The 17,566-nt window shown below is 41.9% G+C and overlaps 1 protein-coding gene across 2 annotated transcripts in view; it reads right to left on the reverse strand.

Moving 5' to 3' along the window:
• Window positions 1-10,241: 10,241 nt before the first annotated feature.
• The window catches only part of LOC131233319 (hypersensitive-induced response protein 1), a 47,204-nt gene continuing 39,879 nt past the window's right edge, over window positions 10,242-17,566 (reverse strand). For both annotated transcript variants that reach the window (XM_058229982.1, XM_058229983.1), the window contains 4 exons: window positions 13,321-13,441; window positions 11,913-12,004; window positions 11,724-11,820; window positions 10,242-10,808 (listed from right to left, as the gene is read on the reverse strand). In XM_058229982.1, the coding sequence (XP_058085965.1) occupies window positions 10,450-10,808; window positions 11,724-11,820; window positions 11,913-12,004; window positions 13,321-13,441 (669 nt within the window). In that variant the 3' untranslated portion in view covers window positions 10,242-10,449. The remainder of the gene's footprint in view (window positions 10,809-11,723; window positions 11,821-11,912; window positions 12,005-13,320; window positions 13,442-17,566) is intronic.

Here is a 17,566-nt window from a genome sequence, read left to right on the forward strand (position 1 = left end):
GGCTTGACAACCATCTCGGAAATCAAGTCCAAATAGTATCCAGAAACGCACAACTTGAGCCCGGAACGAAGTGTGTGAGAAACGCGAATATCTTCAGGGAATAGACTCAAACTTAAGTGAATTGGGTCGTTCGCTTGCAGGCCGAATTTAAGGTTTCAGACCATCAGATTCTGACCCAACTACACCCTCAGATCAGAGAAATTTTTCTACATATGTCAGTGCACTTGTAGCCCTGATCGAGTGTCGATAGCGTTGAACTGAAACTGGTCCTCCGCGGTCGATCTACAAACTCGATCGGACCGAAACCTTAACCTGGCGTACATCCATTGTCAAGAAACTTTCTCCAAACCGTATGCAAGAAATAGACCTCCAGATGAGCTCCGTTGGCCCGAAACAAACAACTTTTGGCTATAACTTAAGTATATTATGGCTCTGGGGCCATTAACATCAGTTTTGGGCCTATATAAGGGTCTTAACCCAACCCTCTCTCATTCCATACGAATTCCCTAAACCCTAGGAGAGAGAAGAGAGAAAAGAGAAGGAAAAAGTGAGGTGAAGTGAGAGAAAGTGAGAGAGAGTTGCTTGGATTCATTCCCACCATTCCACGTGCCGAATCATTCTACCTGTATCGTTATACCGGCGATTTCGACTCCGTTCTTGGGTAAGAAATCCTAACCCTAATATGTGTTAGGTATCCAAATAGAGTAAATGGTGAAATAGCTAATGCATTTCATGCTATAGGTTGTCGTTGTGCCATAGACAAGGGCGTAGGATTCAAACTGAGTTTGATACGAGTATACCGACGAAAGGTGCGAACTATAAACGTTTAAGTTATGGTTTTCAAGGCTTTCAATGTCAGTTAATGATTTATGACTAACTTGATTGCTATCACATATGCTTAAATGCGATGTTTTCTGCGTATTACATATATATATGAACTATGTTGAAATTAATGCATTCCATGTGTTTGTTGAAATGTCTGAATGAAAATAGAATTATGATTTTTGCTTGCCACGATTGTTCTTTGGGAATACATGATTGTTGTACGTGTGACAACTCCCTTGTGAAAGGATGCACTATATTATACGTTATAATCAATTTATTTCATGTATGTTGATATGTGTAGTCTAAGTGTTTGATAAAATGCCTGAATGAGGAAATGCTTGTTGAAATGTATTTAATGAGGATGTTGAGATAGGATTCTCAATCACCTCATCTATAGTTATAGTTTCCTTTGTGTAACCTCTCTTACTACTATGTAATTCATGGATAAAATGCCTATGTATATTAACATGTGTACTATGTGTTTGTTGAAATGCTCAAATGAAATTTATACTGAAGTTGGTTGTCACATGCTATTTGACTATCACATATAAATGTCTATTGCGTTTGAATATGATTGGGACTATTACGTAATCCAAGCAGTTGGTAGTGATTCCCAAATTAGTGGCCGAGGTTGTTTCGCCACATAAGGCACGTTCGATGAATCTGAGTCGTATACTGCTTGTCGACAGTGGTTAGGCCACGCAGAGTGCATACGCACTCCATGTCGATTAATTTAACGTACGCTCGTACCAGTCGAGTTTGTCAAGTAACCTGATTGGCCTAATGTATGTTCACCATGTATGAACGCTACTGCTTGAATCTAAGGTACTACTTACCAGTGCAAAGCCAGTTTAACCTTGGTACCACGATCCACTAAGACTTATAAGCTGGGCATGGTGGTGTATGGGACACCGTGGTCGAGCTGTCGGCCTATGCTGGGATGACGAGCCTCCCCGTAGTGACCAGTGAGTAACTCAAACTCATGAGCCGAATATAGTGGTGTATGGGACACTGTATTCGAGCTGTCGTCCTACGATCAGGTGACGAGCCTCTCGTAGTGACATCGAGTATATACTAGGACTATGCTAAGGTAACGAGCCTTCCCTTAGTGACCTCAAATATAAACTAGGCCTGCGCTGAGGTGACGAGCCTCTCTGTAGCGACCTGGAACTGCCTATCGTATGTGATTAACTAGGATTGACGACCCTAGATGGATCATTGTTTGGGTCAATGATATAAAAGGGAGGTATCTTAGCTTCCCAAACTTATTGTATGAATAGGTCTAATTAAGAACTTGGTTAATCACGTACATGTATCGCATTGCGTGTGCCTTTGACGTTAGAGTTGAGTACTGCAGGAGTGTTGTATGCGCGACCATGAAATGATGTCGCAAAGGGAGTGTAGGTGAGGGCATATATCATTATCGCAACCCATCCTTGCATTAACAAGAATACTTAGGGTATGATTGTTGTACTGCTTTATCATTACTGCTTGATTGAATTGATAACATGTTAACCTTTGCCTTATAACTTTACTAAGTTGATCACTTATTCCCACTGGGACGGTGTTTTAAAACACCAACCAGACTCTATTGTAGTTTCAGATGATGGCGAGGCTTACGAGTCTATAATGTCTCGAAAAAATCCATACAAAGGCCCGAGTACCACCTCAGGCAGAAATCACTAAGGACCAAATTCTTTAGAAATTAGACGAGAATTAACTAAGTGCTAAACTATATTATCTATGAAATTAGTTATAACCACTTTAAATACGAACTGCAAGACCCAAAACTAGCAAAATCGCTAACGCTACATTACCTAAAAACGTGGGATCAATCTCAAAACCCAGTTGCTCTCGGGAGTGCACTAAAACTTCATATTGAACCTGGACCGTGTGTCGATAGTCCGATTAACGCGAAACTATATGATTATGACCGCCTTTCTGGTTTTGACAACCATCTCGGAAATCAACTTGAGCCCGGAGCGAAGTGTGTGAGAAACGTGAATATCTTTAGAAAATGAACTTAAACTTAACTGAATTGGGTCATTCGCTTGTAGGATAAATCTAAGGTTTCAAACCGTCAGGTTCTGACCCAATTACACCATCGGATTAGGAAAAATTTTCAACACATGTAGTGTACTTGTGGCCTTGATCGAGTACCGGTGATCATTGAACTGAAATAGGTCCCCCGCGGTCGATCTGTAAATCCGATCGGATCGAAAGCTTAACTTAACCTAGATCCAATGTTAGGAAATTTTCTCTGGATCGTATGTAGAAAATGGGCCTCCAGATGAGCTCCGTTGGACCGAAACGACCGCTCTTTGTCTATAACCTAAGTATACCATGGCCCTGGGGCCATTGAGACCAGTTCTTGGCCTATATAAGGACTTTTACCCACTCCTCTCTCATTCCATACGAATTTCAAACCCTAGGAGAGAGAAGAGAGGAAAAGAGAGAAGGAAAAGAGAGAAAGTGGGAGATCGTTGCTGGCCTTTGATCCCACCGCCCCACGTGCCGAATCAGCCTTCCCGTATCGCTATTCCGGTGATTCCGACTCCGTTCTTGGGTAAGAAATCCTAACCCTAATCTGTTTTAGGGATTCAAATAGAGTGGATGGTAAAATAGCTAACCTATTTCATGCTATAGGTTGTCGTTGTGCGGTAAACAAAGACATAGTATTCAAACTGAGCTCGTTACGAGTCTACCGGTGAAAGGTGCGGACTATAAACGTTTAGGTTATGGTTTTCAAGGCTTTCAATGTCAGTAATGATTTATGACTGACTTGATTGCTATCACATGTACTTAGATATGTTATTTTCCGTATATTACACATATATGTAAATCATGTTAATTTTAAATGCATTCCATGTGTTTGTTGAAATATTTGTATGAATATGAAATTTTGATTTGTGCTTGTCATGATTGTTGTTTAGGCATATATGATTATTGTATGTGTGGCAACTCCTTTGTGGAAGGATTTGCTATAATATGTGTTTTAACTAATTTTATTACATGTATGTGATATGTGTAGGCTACGTGTTTGATAAAATGTCTGAATGAGAAAATGCTTGTTGTAATGTATTGAATGAGGGCATTGAGATAGGATTCTCAATTCCCTTATCCATAGTTATAGTTTCCTTTATGTAACTTATCTTACTACTATGTGATTATGGATGAAATGCCTCTGTATGATAACATGCGTAATACGTATTTGTTGAAATGCTTAAATGAGATTGATGCTGAAATTGGTTGTCACATGTTGTCTTTAACTATCACACATGAATGATTATTGGTTGGATTGTGATTGGGGCTACGACGTAGTCCAGGCAATTGGCAATGGTTTACGATCGGTGACCGAACTGCTTTTGCCACGTTAGACACATTCGATGAATTCGAGTCGTACGCTATTTGTCAATAGTGGTTAGGCCACGCGGAGTGTTTACGCGCTCCATGTCGATTAATTCAACGTACGCTAGTACTAGTCAAGCTTGTCAAGTAACCCAATTGGTCCAATGTATGTTCACCATGTATGGACGCTACTGCTTGAATCTAAGGTACTAAACTTATCAATGAAACGCCCGTTTAACCTTGGTGCCTCGATTCGCTAAGACTCATTAGTCGGGCATGGTGGTATGGGACACCGTGGTCGAGCTGTCAGCCTACGCTGGGGCGACGAGCCTCCCCGTAATGTCCAGTGAGCAACCTAAACTCGTGAGCCGCATATGGTAGTATGGGACACTGTATTTGAGCTGTCAGTCTACGCTAAGGCGACGAGCCTTTTCCGTAGTGACCTCGAGTATAAACTAAAGCCTACGATGTGGTGACGAGCCCTTCGTAGTGACCTGAACTTGCCTGTCCACTGCTTTCTAAATCAGGGGTGACGTTGCCCTATAACTTGCCTATCGTATATGATTAACTAAGATTGAAGATCCTAGATAGATCATCGTTTGGTCAATGATATAAAGGGAGGTACCTTAGATTCTCAAACCTGCTGTATGAATAAGTCTAATTAAGAACTTAGCTAATCACGTACATGCACCGCATTTGCATGTGCCTTTGGCGTTGGAGTTGAGCATAGAGGAAGGGGTGCATGCCTCGATCGTGAGATGATGTCGTAGAGGGAGTGCAGGCGAGGGCATGAATCATTATAACATATCATCTTTGCATTAACCAGAGTACCTATGAATGCTTGTTGTATTGCCTTATCATTACTGCTTGACTAATTTGATAACATGTTAACCTTTGCCTTATAGCTCCACTGAGTTGATCACTCACTCTCACTCTGGGATGGTGTTTTAAAATACTAACCAGACCTTATTGTAGTTGCAGGTGATGACAAGGCTTACGAGATGGAGCCTGTCTTCTATAATGACGAGGAGGAATTCTCCTACATGCAACTCTCTGGTGGGTTTGTGTAGACCTGGAGTTGCATATCGGGGCTATAGGGATATGGATAGTTGAACATTACACTTTATCATTATGTAAATTTTGGAATTATACATGTAATTATTTAACGTGGTGACGTTCATAATCTAGGAACTTACAATCACTTATATGTTTTATATACTTATCATAGTCTTCCGCTTGTGTAATTTTATTGTCTCTGGAGTATGATATGCTGATTTGGTATAATCCCACTCATGTTTAATGCACTAATACGAACAACATTTAATCATCATTATTTGTGTTGCATAAGTGATGCGCTGGAACTCGGGTGCTGAGCTTGTGCTTGACCCCCGATTTTCAGGGCGTTATAGAGTTGAAGCCGGCCTTGATCAATGACGAGGAGGAGTTCTCTACCTACAACTCTCTGGCAGGTTTATGTAGACTTGGAGTTACGTCATCGGGACTACAAGAATATGGATTAGATGACATTACACTTTATCATTTTGTATATTATACATGTAATTATTTAACCTGGTATCATGTTCATACTCTGGGGACCTACAACCACTTATATGTTTTATATACTTATCACAGTCTTCCGCTTGCATAATCCAATTGTCTCTGGAGTATAATATGTTGTTTTGATATATTCTCATTCATGTTTAATGCACTAATACGGACAATATTTAATCATCATTATCTATGTTGCATAAGTGATGCTTTGGAAATCGAGAGTTGGGCATTTGCTCGACCCTCGATTTTCAGGGTGTTACAGTTGGTTTGGGATAATTTTTTGGCCCTCAAGCAATCCATAGTCTTTGAGTCTGTACATCCGGTCTATCTATTTTTACCCATAACAATAACCCACTGCTTCCGAGCGTTCTTAAGGAGCTTGGGAAGTAAGTTAATATGAAATGACATTGTGTGATGCCTTGCGCTGAAAAGGTCAAGAAGTCGAACGGAGTAGAGCTATTGGGCCGAACAATTATAAGATCGACAAGTCGATTGTTCAATGGTAGATCGCGCATAATAGAATTAATAGGAGGGACTTTTTTTTTCCCTTAAACTGAGAAAAGTCTTAGTCGTTAGCCAATTGAAGTAGAACAAGTAGGTCAGGTGATGTAGAACTAATAGGAGAGACTTTTCTTTCCTTCAACTGATGGAAGTCCCAGTCGTCGATCACGTAGTTCGGATAGTCGGAATTTGAAAAAAATTGTCCTCCCTTGACCTGAGTATGTAAAATTTACAGTGGAAGACTTTCTTCCCTTGCACTAAGGGAAGCCCTCATAGTCGGTCGTATAGTTTGAAATAGTCGAGAAATCATTTAAAAGAATTTTCGTCCCCTAACTCGAAAAATTCTTTTATTGTAAAACCCTTAAAGCACAATAGTAGAATCATGTGCACATTTTTCTCATTTAAAAAGGAAAGTCGCTCTTAGTCGAGTAGGTCGAGATTGACTGACGAGTCTTATTACCGAGCTTAGTTGATTAGTTCAATTCGGTTGTCAGGTTTCCTTGACTAGCTCAACTTCCTTAAGTACATGATCCGGCTTCGTGTTAAATGGAGTGTACCGATGGAAGCGACTTTCCGAATGTCGGTTGGTACGATGATCTCGGTCTTGGTCGTCCTCTTTCTTTCTTTTAGCGTTAACGACAGAGGGCTCCCATTCTTCCCTTCACTTCCTATCCTTAGCCGAGTTATTTCCTTCTCGAGCAGCTCTTCGTGAACTAAAGAACTCATCTGCATTGGAATATTTTTACCTCGATTAAGTAGGTCAGTGAAGGTAGTCGGAAGGTTCTTACCAATAGAGAACATGAACTTTCCTCGTTTAAGGCGGCTACTATGGCGGTCAGAGCTATCTGTTCGGAATAATTGTCGATCTGGACAGCTTCAGCATTAAAACAGATGGCGTAGTATTTTAGTAACTCGTCTTCCCTTTGAGTGATTGTGAGAAGATGAGTTGATGGCTTTCTTTTGTCTTTCCCACAAATGAACTGTGTGATGAAGGCCTTGCTAAGTTGAGTAAATGAGATGATGGACTTCGGCTTTAATTGCTTGTACCATTTTCATGCAATCCCCGACAAAGTCAGGGAAAATACTCGACACATAACCGAGATTGGCGCGCCGTGAAGCTCCATTTACGCCCCGAACGATTCTAAATGCTCGGCTAAGTCGCCAGACCCGGAGTAGGGGGCGATTTGCAGCATTCGGAATTTGGGCGGGAGTTGGGCTCCCATAATGTTGTTGGTAAATGGTGGCTCGGTCTCCTCCAACATAGCCTCGATGGAGGTCGGTATTTGGGCACGGTAGGCTTAGCGGATATCGCCGATCTAACCTTGTTGTTCCTTAAGTTCTGCCTTCAAGGGCCCCACGTTCTTGGCTATCGTCTCAGGAGCCTTTCCACGCATCTTCTTCTCTGGCATATGACGCAAGTCGGAGTCGACAGGCGTGACAATTTCCAAAGTGTGGAAGGGTGCATGGCTCGACTGCTCAGGATGTTGCTTGGTTCTTTACGAGTCGATCGGTGCTTGAGGTGGTGCAGAGACCTCGGTAGTTGCCCGTACATCTATTCCCTGGTCGGGAGGTGGGTTTTGTCTCTTTAAGATTTGCATTATCTAGTTAATATTACCAGTCAAGGCTTCGATTTAATGTTTTAGAGAGACGAGCCGACCTCCCTGATTATGTAACCTTTGCGTAGGGCTTGCGGGGGCAGAACTAGCTTGGAGTTGGGAAGGTGGATCTGCTTGGTCTGGTGACTGTTCCGCCGGCGCAGGAGCAATTGCAACAATGGCGACCAGAGCTCTCTTTTTTCATTTTTCCATTGTAGAACCTCGATGAGATGGGAACAACTTTGACGTTGTTCCCACAGACGGCGCCATTTGTTGATGCCAAAATCTAGTCGCTCCTACCTCACCTCCTACTAGCCAGAGTATCTGTAATTTACTGAAGAACAAGAGAAGACACAGGGGGCGACAATTAAGCCCGAGAACCCTTCGATGCCTAAGTCATGATATGGATTTACAATAAGCGTAATAAAATCGGCATATTTGTTGTACCTTTTACTATAGAGGAGGCCTTTATTTATAGCCTTTGATCTCAGAGATGTATATGACAATGCCTCTTAGATGTAAATTGCATATTATGGAAGAAATATTCCTCCGGACATGTCGTGATTGACTTCGTAAGATCCTCGGTAAATATCTCAGAGGATAATCCTATCTTAATATATTGTAAGTGTATTTATATTCCGAGGTGGTGGTCGATATCCAGGGCCGACCTTCGAGACAGAGGTTGGTACTCGAGGTTGAGGTTGGTATACGAGGCTGACCTCCAAGGTCGAGGTCTTTGGTCCAGGTCGATATCTAAGGCCGACCTCAGAGGTTGAGGTCTTTGGTCAAGGCTAACCTCCGAGGTCGAGGTTGATACCTGAGGTCGTGGTGATTTTTTGACCCTCAAGCAATCCATAGTTTTCGAGTTTATACATCTAGTCAGTCCATTTTTACCCATAATAATCTAGATTAATGATTGAACCATTTTTAGTATGACTAATATTGAAAGTTTTTTTACTATACGTTGATTGGAGGTTATAAATATTCCAACAGAGGAGTGAGCTAGCATGTAATAGAAAGATCATTAGAAAAGGAGCCCAATTTATTGAATTGCCAGCACAGCGAGTCCTCAACTCCCTGAAGAGGCTTGCAAACGAGAAACAAGCAAGCTAGATCTTTCACCTCAGAGTCAAGCAGATTTCTCCAACACAGGAGAAGCCACGCTCCCCCGTGGTGTGCACAATAGGACATAGACCAACAAGGGCTTGGAGAACCGATCAAAGAGGGACTTCTATCCACCAAACATCCTTCCAAAAACGAATCCTATCCCTATTACCTATAACAAAAGAAGGGCCGACATGGACCTTAGGAGCAATTTGGGCAATAGCCTTTCAGAGATAATGTCAAGCAACCAGTTTCTTTAAGAGCTCGAGCCATCAGAGGATGATGTATCAATGTATATTAAGGGACCTTAATATTCTAATGCTCCCCTGCACGTGCAGGGTAGAACTCCACACGGGAATATATTGGACAAGGGTGGAGGAGCACCCAATTCACACCATAATTGAGGGACACACAACTCACAACATAAATATCCCAGTGGGAGATTATATTCCAATGGCATATTTGCTACTTTCAGAATTCGAATACAAGACTTTCCTCTCTGATAGAATGATGTGTCCTTAACCCAACCGATGGGAAAGGCGCCATGCTTGGCTTCCACTACAGACCTACACAGACTATGAGGCCTCAAGACAGGAACCGTCAATCTCATTTGCCTAGAAGACAGTTGACCAAATCCAATAACGTGATAGAAGGGATGCAAAACTCATCCCAATTAAGTATATGGAACTTCCTCAAACAAGCACCTCCTTCCCACAGTAAATCCCTTCGAAGCTTGTCGAGGACAAATCTAGGACATCAGAATAGGGACATGAAAAAAATTGGGAGGTTGGAAAGGGATGCCTGATGAAGGTAGTAATTCTCCCCTACAGAGAACAATGTCTGACCTTTAATTACACAATTCTTCAAAACTTGCTCCGACTCGATGATCCTAACCATTAGATTAATTGACAAGAAAGAGAGAGTCCATACTTATCATACTAGAATAAGCTTGATCAGTGACTTAGATCGTCCATATCATGTGGCCCACCTTTGATTGCCGACTGCTTCCAAAATCACTCTTATGGAGGGCATGAGGCACGCCAAAATGCATAAAGGTTTGCATTCACCCCCAGCAAAAAAAGCAAAACAGCAGGATGAAGAAATTTAACATCAGTATCAACCCTCTGTCATAAAAGATATAACCAGTCAGGTTGCTCTCTATCCACCTTCAGTGGGCCACTATATCCCGGCACACTTAAAATTCATCCTGCATCGGCAACGCCGTCGCAGCCACCTAAAGGTTTGCATTCATCCCCAGAACAAAAAAAGAAAAAGAAAAAAGAAAAATAGCAAGATGAAAAAGTTTCAACATCAGTATCAAACCTCGCCTCCAAAATATACACTACCAACATCTAGGCCATTCATGGTTCACAACCTTAAAATCCCACCATATTCAATCAAAGCAATAAACATAAAAAACCAGATAATCCTCCCCCTCTATTCACAACTAATATACAGTCTTAAGTAATGACATTGCAAGTATAACACATGTTTAGAAGAAAGCCGCTCCTTCATCCACCGTACCTTACTGATTTGTGCTGGCCTGAAGGAGGCCGTCCCTTATCTGGGTGGCTATGTCCTTGACAGCACCGGGCCCGTGGGGAATAAACACAGCCGAGGACTTGGAGGATGCACCGATCTCTTTCATGGTGTCAAAATACTGAGTGACCAACACCATGTCCATGACGTCCTTGGCCGTCGTCCCGGGCACGTTGATGGAGAAGGCAAGGACACTGTCCCTCAAGCCGTCCACGATAGCCTGGCGCTGACGAGCTATGCCCAGGCCCCCTAGATACTTGGACTCTGCCTCCCCTTCGGCCCGCTTGATCTGCAGTATCTTCTCAGCTTCAGCTTTGTCGTTGGCTGCCAATCTCAGTCTAGCAGCTGCAATTACCACAGTTAAAAGAAAAGTTAAAAAAGAAAGGGAAAATGTTTGTCCATGTATGGTTGAGATGTGTTGAAATAACTATAAAAGTGTGCTAACATGAAAGGTTACAAGAGTTCTAATCAATCGTTAATGATCTAACGTCATTAAATCAGATGAAACAATTAGTGAGGTTTTGGGTCATAGAAGAGTAACCTAGAAGACTAACTGTTCTTTTATGTATCAAGTGTGAATGAAGACTAACTGCTCTTTTAGGTCATAGAAGAAGAACTGTTTTAGGTCATAGAAGACTAACAATTAGTGCAAGAAACCTCACTGTTTTCATGCATAGGAGACTCAAGACCCCAAGAAATTCGGAGCTGTTAAACAGCACTGGGACTTCAAGATAGCTGCGTGAATGAAGAAGCTCATTTTTCATGCATTTTGAGGACACTTTCATTGTTTCGCTTTGAGTTGACATGAATTTGGAAATTCATGGCAGGTTGGATCATGCAGAGTTATTTAGTAAATAGAAAAACCACATGTCAATTTTCTTTTTAAAGAAACAATATAGATGCCTTCACTAGAAGAAAAGAAAGCAGATGACCTAAACTTCTGTAAATTTGCTATCCCTTCAGAAGGGGATCTGCCCTTCCTATTGGTTGTCCCCACCATCAGGAAGGGCTGACTACATCGTCACTAGAGCATCAATATTTTTCCCACAGATGCCCACACCCACACCCACCCAAATGCATGCACAAACATGCACACATGCAGGAAGGGCTGACTACTCGTCAATGGAGCATCAACAGTTCTCCCACACATGCCCACAGCCACATCCACGCACCATTGCGGGCACATACATAGATCTTTGGAAGAAAATGAATGCCCAAAATTCCCATCAATTCGAAGTAATAAATGGCCCAAATGCTTGCCTGCATTGATCTCATTCATTGCCCTCTTCACATGCTCATCTGGCTCAATATCCACAATAAGCGTTTGCACTATCTCGTATCCATAATGTGACATGGCCTGCAATTAGGCATATGAAAAAGACCCGATTAGATGAACAATCTGGTTTAACAGTTTGAAAATATTTTAGCTGAGTAAAAACAACATACTACCTTTTCTAGTTCATTTTCCACAGCTTTAGCTATGTCATTTTTCTGCTCAAAGGTGTCGTCTAAATTCAATTTTGGAACACTTGCCCTAATAACTGGAGAGAAGTAAGAGAAATCCGTTAAGGATATGTTGAATACTTTTACAGCCAACAGTAGCAACTGGCTGAAAATCCAAGAATACAAGAAAAGATTACTGAATCACAGCAAAAAGCCAAAACTAGCATGCGTATGTTCATGTGCACACTTTTTCATTGACAATACACCTTTCCCTAATGCCCAGTTTAGATACTGTGGATTCCATGCCAAACGAAGGAAAAGGAAAACGGTTTTCTTTGATGTTACAATTTTTGTTGTTCGGATGGCAGAAAAAAAAGGATGGATTCAACTAAGCAATCATAACACTTTTCTATAATTTGAATTCTTCACAGAAGAACATAGGTTAGCGTTGTGAGATTAATATGATATTTTCACTTGCTATTCAAACAAGAACCCTAAAATTGGAACTCTTGTTTGAATAGTGCTTGTGGAAATCATAATTAAATAGTTATTAATTTTTTGTCCTTTCTTTTCCTTGGATTCCACATATCCAAACATGCCTAAAAGCACCAAAGCAGATTAATCCTAGTGGAAGCACAGAATAGCACTGGGCACCCCCCAGATAATGACAGGTAGGATAATTGATTGTATCGCTAAGATTATACAAGCTTCGTAAAGAGATCATACATGTCCTTTTGAAACCCTTCTTACACAGAATAACTAATTACAGCTTGAACTTGCAGCTCACAGAGCTAGGACCCTTTCACAACTGTATATTATCTTGTGCAAAAGGTCACAGATGATTTGAAATTCATTTTCCTGTGAGGGTGGTTTTTATTTTGTTTTGTTTTTTTTTTTTTTTTTCTTAAGCCCTTCCCTAAACCTGAAGTTTATCAGAACGTTCAAGAAAACCAAAACATGAGTTTCAATACACAATAAAAAGGTGAAGTTGGGCTCTAGAGAAACTTGGGGTAGTCTTTTAAATAGTAGACTGACAAACGATTTACAACTGGGTACACTGGCTTTCTTTTAAATAGTAAATATATCCCTCAGGCTTGGCTTGATAATGCGGGGGCAGTTTTACACCGCGCTTGAGTGGGGTGGCTTGTGGGATGCAAGGGTACACTCGGGGTGGGCAGCCCGCGGAACCCATGGATTTGGGGCCTGGGCTATGAGATAAAGGGATTTATTCGCCATGCTCTATCAGTTAGAGCTTTTAGAGCAAGTGGTTAATTGTCCTGCATCACTTGAATAATGCAGTAAACTAGTACCAGTGAAACTTGCCAATGATACATACTCAAATACCAACCATGAAAGGAAATCAATATTCATGATCAAAATATTCTAGCTCAAACCACGAGTTCCATATCCATACCATCAAAGACATAAGCTTGGATTTGTGACCTTGTATTGCTGAGCTTATAGAACGCATCAGCAGCCTTTTCTGCCAATGCACGGTACTGAATGGATGCAACAACGGTGACAAATACATTATCCTATAGAGAAAAAAATAAAAATTAGAACCCACCAATTAAAACATCATACATAAAAATATTCACTCATGAACGGAATATGAAGACATTAGCATATCTTTTATGTCTGCTAATATAGCGACCATAAAACATAATACAAGTGCAGTGTTAAAACCATGACTTACAATGCGTATCTAATTAATCAAGTGAAATCCCATTGATACACTTAGGGTATGCTTGTTGCCAGTTGGCGTTACCTTCCATCATGCAGTTGCGGAAGCAGGTGAGGCTGCTAATGACAGCTCAGCTCTAGGCTGTCGTCTGGAGTGAGTGTGCCTCCCACTTCTTGAACTCATGGATTTTAAGCATTTCACAGTGGGATTGCTCACACTAGAAGACAACATAGAGCTGAGCTGTTGTTTGCAGGCTCAGCTGCCTCCAGCCACTGTATAATTTTCATCCCGTCACGAATGTGCACACCCAACGGGTCCAGAATGTTGGATCCACCATGAGGATCACCTTGTACAAATATCAGCCTGTATCCACCCATCACGTGTTATCCATTGGTTTCTATGGGGTGTGGCCCACCTGATGTGTGGATCTGGCTATTTTTGCACTGGTAATCCTCATGATGCGGCAAGCTATTGGACGGGTTGGGTGTTACACATTGGAACTTATCCATCAATTGTATGGTAACTTATCATCTAACTGATTTTGGATATGAGCATCTTTAACGCTCTCAAGAGCTCAGTATTGAAACACACTATGTCTACCATTGAGCTACAAGCTCAAAATCTAAACCATGCAGTTCAATGAAAAAATGGAATGCAATTAATGGAAATGAATATACAATTCATACATCATGACACAACAACATTTGGAGGTTCACTCTGTCCTTCATTAACGTGGTTTGAGGTTGGAAATGCAAAGGCTTCATCTTTGCACAAGTGGGGATAACCAATGATGACAATACCGATATATCGGCTAATATTATTGGTATTGTAGATAGGCGATACGAAACAAAGTAGTATCCGAAATTCTTTGTATTGCACAATATATAGCACATTATCACACTGTAAGGCAAAATATCGCAGATATCACAAGATGTCACAACCATCCCTTTACATAAAATGTTGTCTTCAAAAAATTTGAAAAAAAAAAAAACCTTTACAAATCTGTTTTCTTGATTCAACTAATGCATCTTGGCTAGAGAGTAGCCTGAAGGATTGAGGAGATTGTTTTGAACAATGCTTTTTAGAACCGTGTGTGTGGTTCGGTGGGTATTATGGAGCCCATAAAATATAGTGCCAAGATGGTGGATAATGAGACACCATCAATGGGTTCTTTGTACGAGTCCATGAGGTTAATGAAAAAAGCCATCAAGGTTAAAGCCCCTAATGCATATAAATGAGTGCATGCAACAATAGATGCCCCGTTGACAAGGACTCTTTTGCACCTACTTCATAAGGCTTGTAAGTAATTACATGAGTTATATTTAATTTTTCATATGCTTCAATACTTTATTAGTTCTTTGCATAGGATATATGGTTCTTTTCTTGCCTTGATATGTGAATGTGCACTGTGTTGGGCTTCAACATACTTCCTGAATCTGAAGTACCACTACAACCATAGACTCTTTGATGACAATAGCTTGAAGAAGGTTGTAAATGATGTATATAAGAAGTTATTCCCCAACTGTTCGAGAAAATGCAGCTTTAGAGGTAAACATGTTCCACACTTAACTGTTCTCCGAGTTCTTTAAAAGCTTTATACTTGCAACTAGTGCCAAATGCCATCAACAAATTATTACCTTTCGCGATGCAGCTGGCATGTTTGGGTGCAAGGCTGCAAAATCGTCAAGGATGAAGATGATGCCATGTGAGTTGTTGCATTAGTTAAATCTGAAAACTAAAAGTTAGTCTTCAAATTTTAATACTACATGTGGAACTTGGGAAAAATGTTTAATTTCGCAGGTGAATAGTGGGCCATGTATGGGACCGACTGCGAGACATCAGAACGACTTGTTGTTTGTGTGCAAGCATAGACGGTGTCCTCACCGCATGAAAGAAATTGGAGCACCTTCTCTTTCATTCATTCCAACAAGTGAAACAAATTGGGTTATGATAGGCTTTAGAAGTTGGTCTACTGCCATTACAACATGAAGCTACGAGAGAGGCTGCAACACTCAGAAGGAAGAAGAAAAAGCACATGAAGACCCATTGGACTTGATAATGATTGGTCAGAATGCATATGTCAACGATGATACAAAGGGTCCACTTTGCGAATGGGTTAAAACAAATGATTTAGGTACGTCAAATGGGCCAACTAGAGTTGCATGTAGCGGAGGAAGCAGCGTCACAAGGCATCGATGTTGACGTTCATGTCTAGGAGGTTAGATCTCCCCTCGAAACTTTGTTAAAGGATGTTTGGTTATTAAAGGCTATACTTCAACACTTGGTGTTGATTATTCTAAAATATTCTAATGCAGGGGCGTTTTCACACCGGGCTCGAGTGGGGTAGCCCGTGGGATGCGGGGACACACTCGGGGTGGGTGACCCATGTAATTTGGGGCCCACGGGGAAAGTCTCGTGTTCGAGACTCCTCACCGGGGGTGATTAATGCGCATTTCACACCAGGCTCGAGTGTGGTAGCCTGTGGGATGCGGGGACACACTCGGAGTGGGCAGCCCGTGTGAGGTGGTACCCATGTGATTTGGGGCTCACGAGGGGGGTTCGGCCGAGGTCCTAACCCATGCAATGTGGGGCTTGGGCTATAAGATAAAGGGATTAATGCACTATACTCTAACAGTTCGAGCTTTTAGAGCAAGTAGTTAATTGTCCTGCATCAAATTGGTATCAAAGCAGGAGGTCTTGTGTTCGAGACTACTCACCATGGGTGATTAATGCAGGGGCATTTTCACATCGGGCTAGAGTAAGGTAGCCCATGGGATGCAGGGACACACTCGAGGTGGGTGACCCATCTGATGTGGGGCCCATGGGGGAGGTCTCGTGTTCGAGACTCCTCACCGGGGGTGATCAATGTGCATTTCACATCGAACTCGAGTGGGGTAGCCTATGGGATGCGGGGACACACTCGGGGTGGGCAGCCTGTGTGAGGCGGTACCAATGTGATTTGGGGCCCACAAGGGGGTTCGGTCGAGGTCCTAACCCATGCAATGTGGGGCCTAGGCTATGAGATAGAGAGATTAATTCGCCATACTCTAATAGTTTAAGCTTTTAGAGCAAGTGGTTAATTGTCCTGCATCAAATTGGTATCAGAGCAGGAGGTCTCGTGTTCGAGACTCCTCACCGGGGGTGATTAATGCAAGGGCATTTTCACACTGGGCTTGAGTGGGGTAGCCCGTGGGATGCGGGGACACTTGGGGTGAGTGACCCATGTGATTTAGGGCCCATGGGAGAGGTCTCGTGTCCGAGACTCCTCACCGGGGGTGATCAATGTGCATTTCACACCGAGCTTGAGTGGGGTAGCCTGTGGGATGCAGGGACACACTCGGGGTGGGCGGCCCGTGTGAGGCGGTTCCAATGTGATTTGGGGCCCACAAGGGGGGTTCGGTCGAGGTCTTAACCTATGCGATGTGGGGCTTGGGCTATGAGATAAATGGATTAATTCGCCATACTCTAACAGTTCGAGCTTTTAGAGCAAGTGGTTAATTGTCCTGCATCATATTCTCTTCGGTTACCAAGATGAATTTGATTCGTGTTATTCACTGTGGTTGTTGATCATGGTTGGCCTCTCTTTCCAAGTAGACGTTAAAAATACCATTCTTCATGGTGATCTCATGGAAGAGGTATATATGGAGCAATTGCACGAATTTGTTGCTCAGAGAGGATCAGACAAGGTGTGTAAATTGCAAAAGGCAATTTATGGTCTACAACAGTCACCACGTACATTTTGTCAAATTCAGTAAAGTTGTATTAATTAAACTACGGCTTTGTTTGAAGCCATGTAAATAATTGTCTTTATACAGAGAGGCATTTCAAGCCTTATTGCGTTAGTAGTATATGTTGATGATATTGTTGTTACGGTGCTACTGGAACAAGTATATTGCTCTATAGATATGTTAGAAAAAGCATATAATATGATCTCGTAGATAATTTGGTTAGTGTTGGGAAAGAAAGGAGCCTCAAG

Source organism: Magnolia sinica, chromosome 18, assembly GCF_029962835.1.
Source record: "Magnolia sinica isolate HGM2019 chromosome 18, MsV1, whole genome shotgun sequence".
Classification (NCBI taxonomy): domain Eukaryota; kingdom Viridiplantae; phylum Streptophyta; class Magnoliopsida; order Magnoliales; family Magnoliaceae; genus Magnolia; species Magnolia sinica.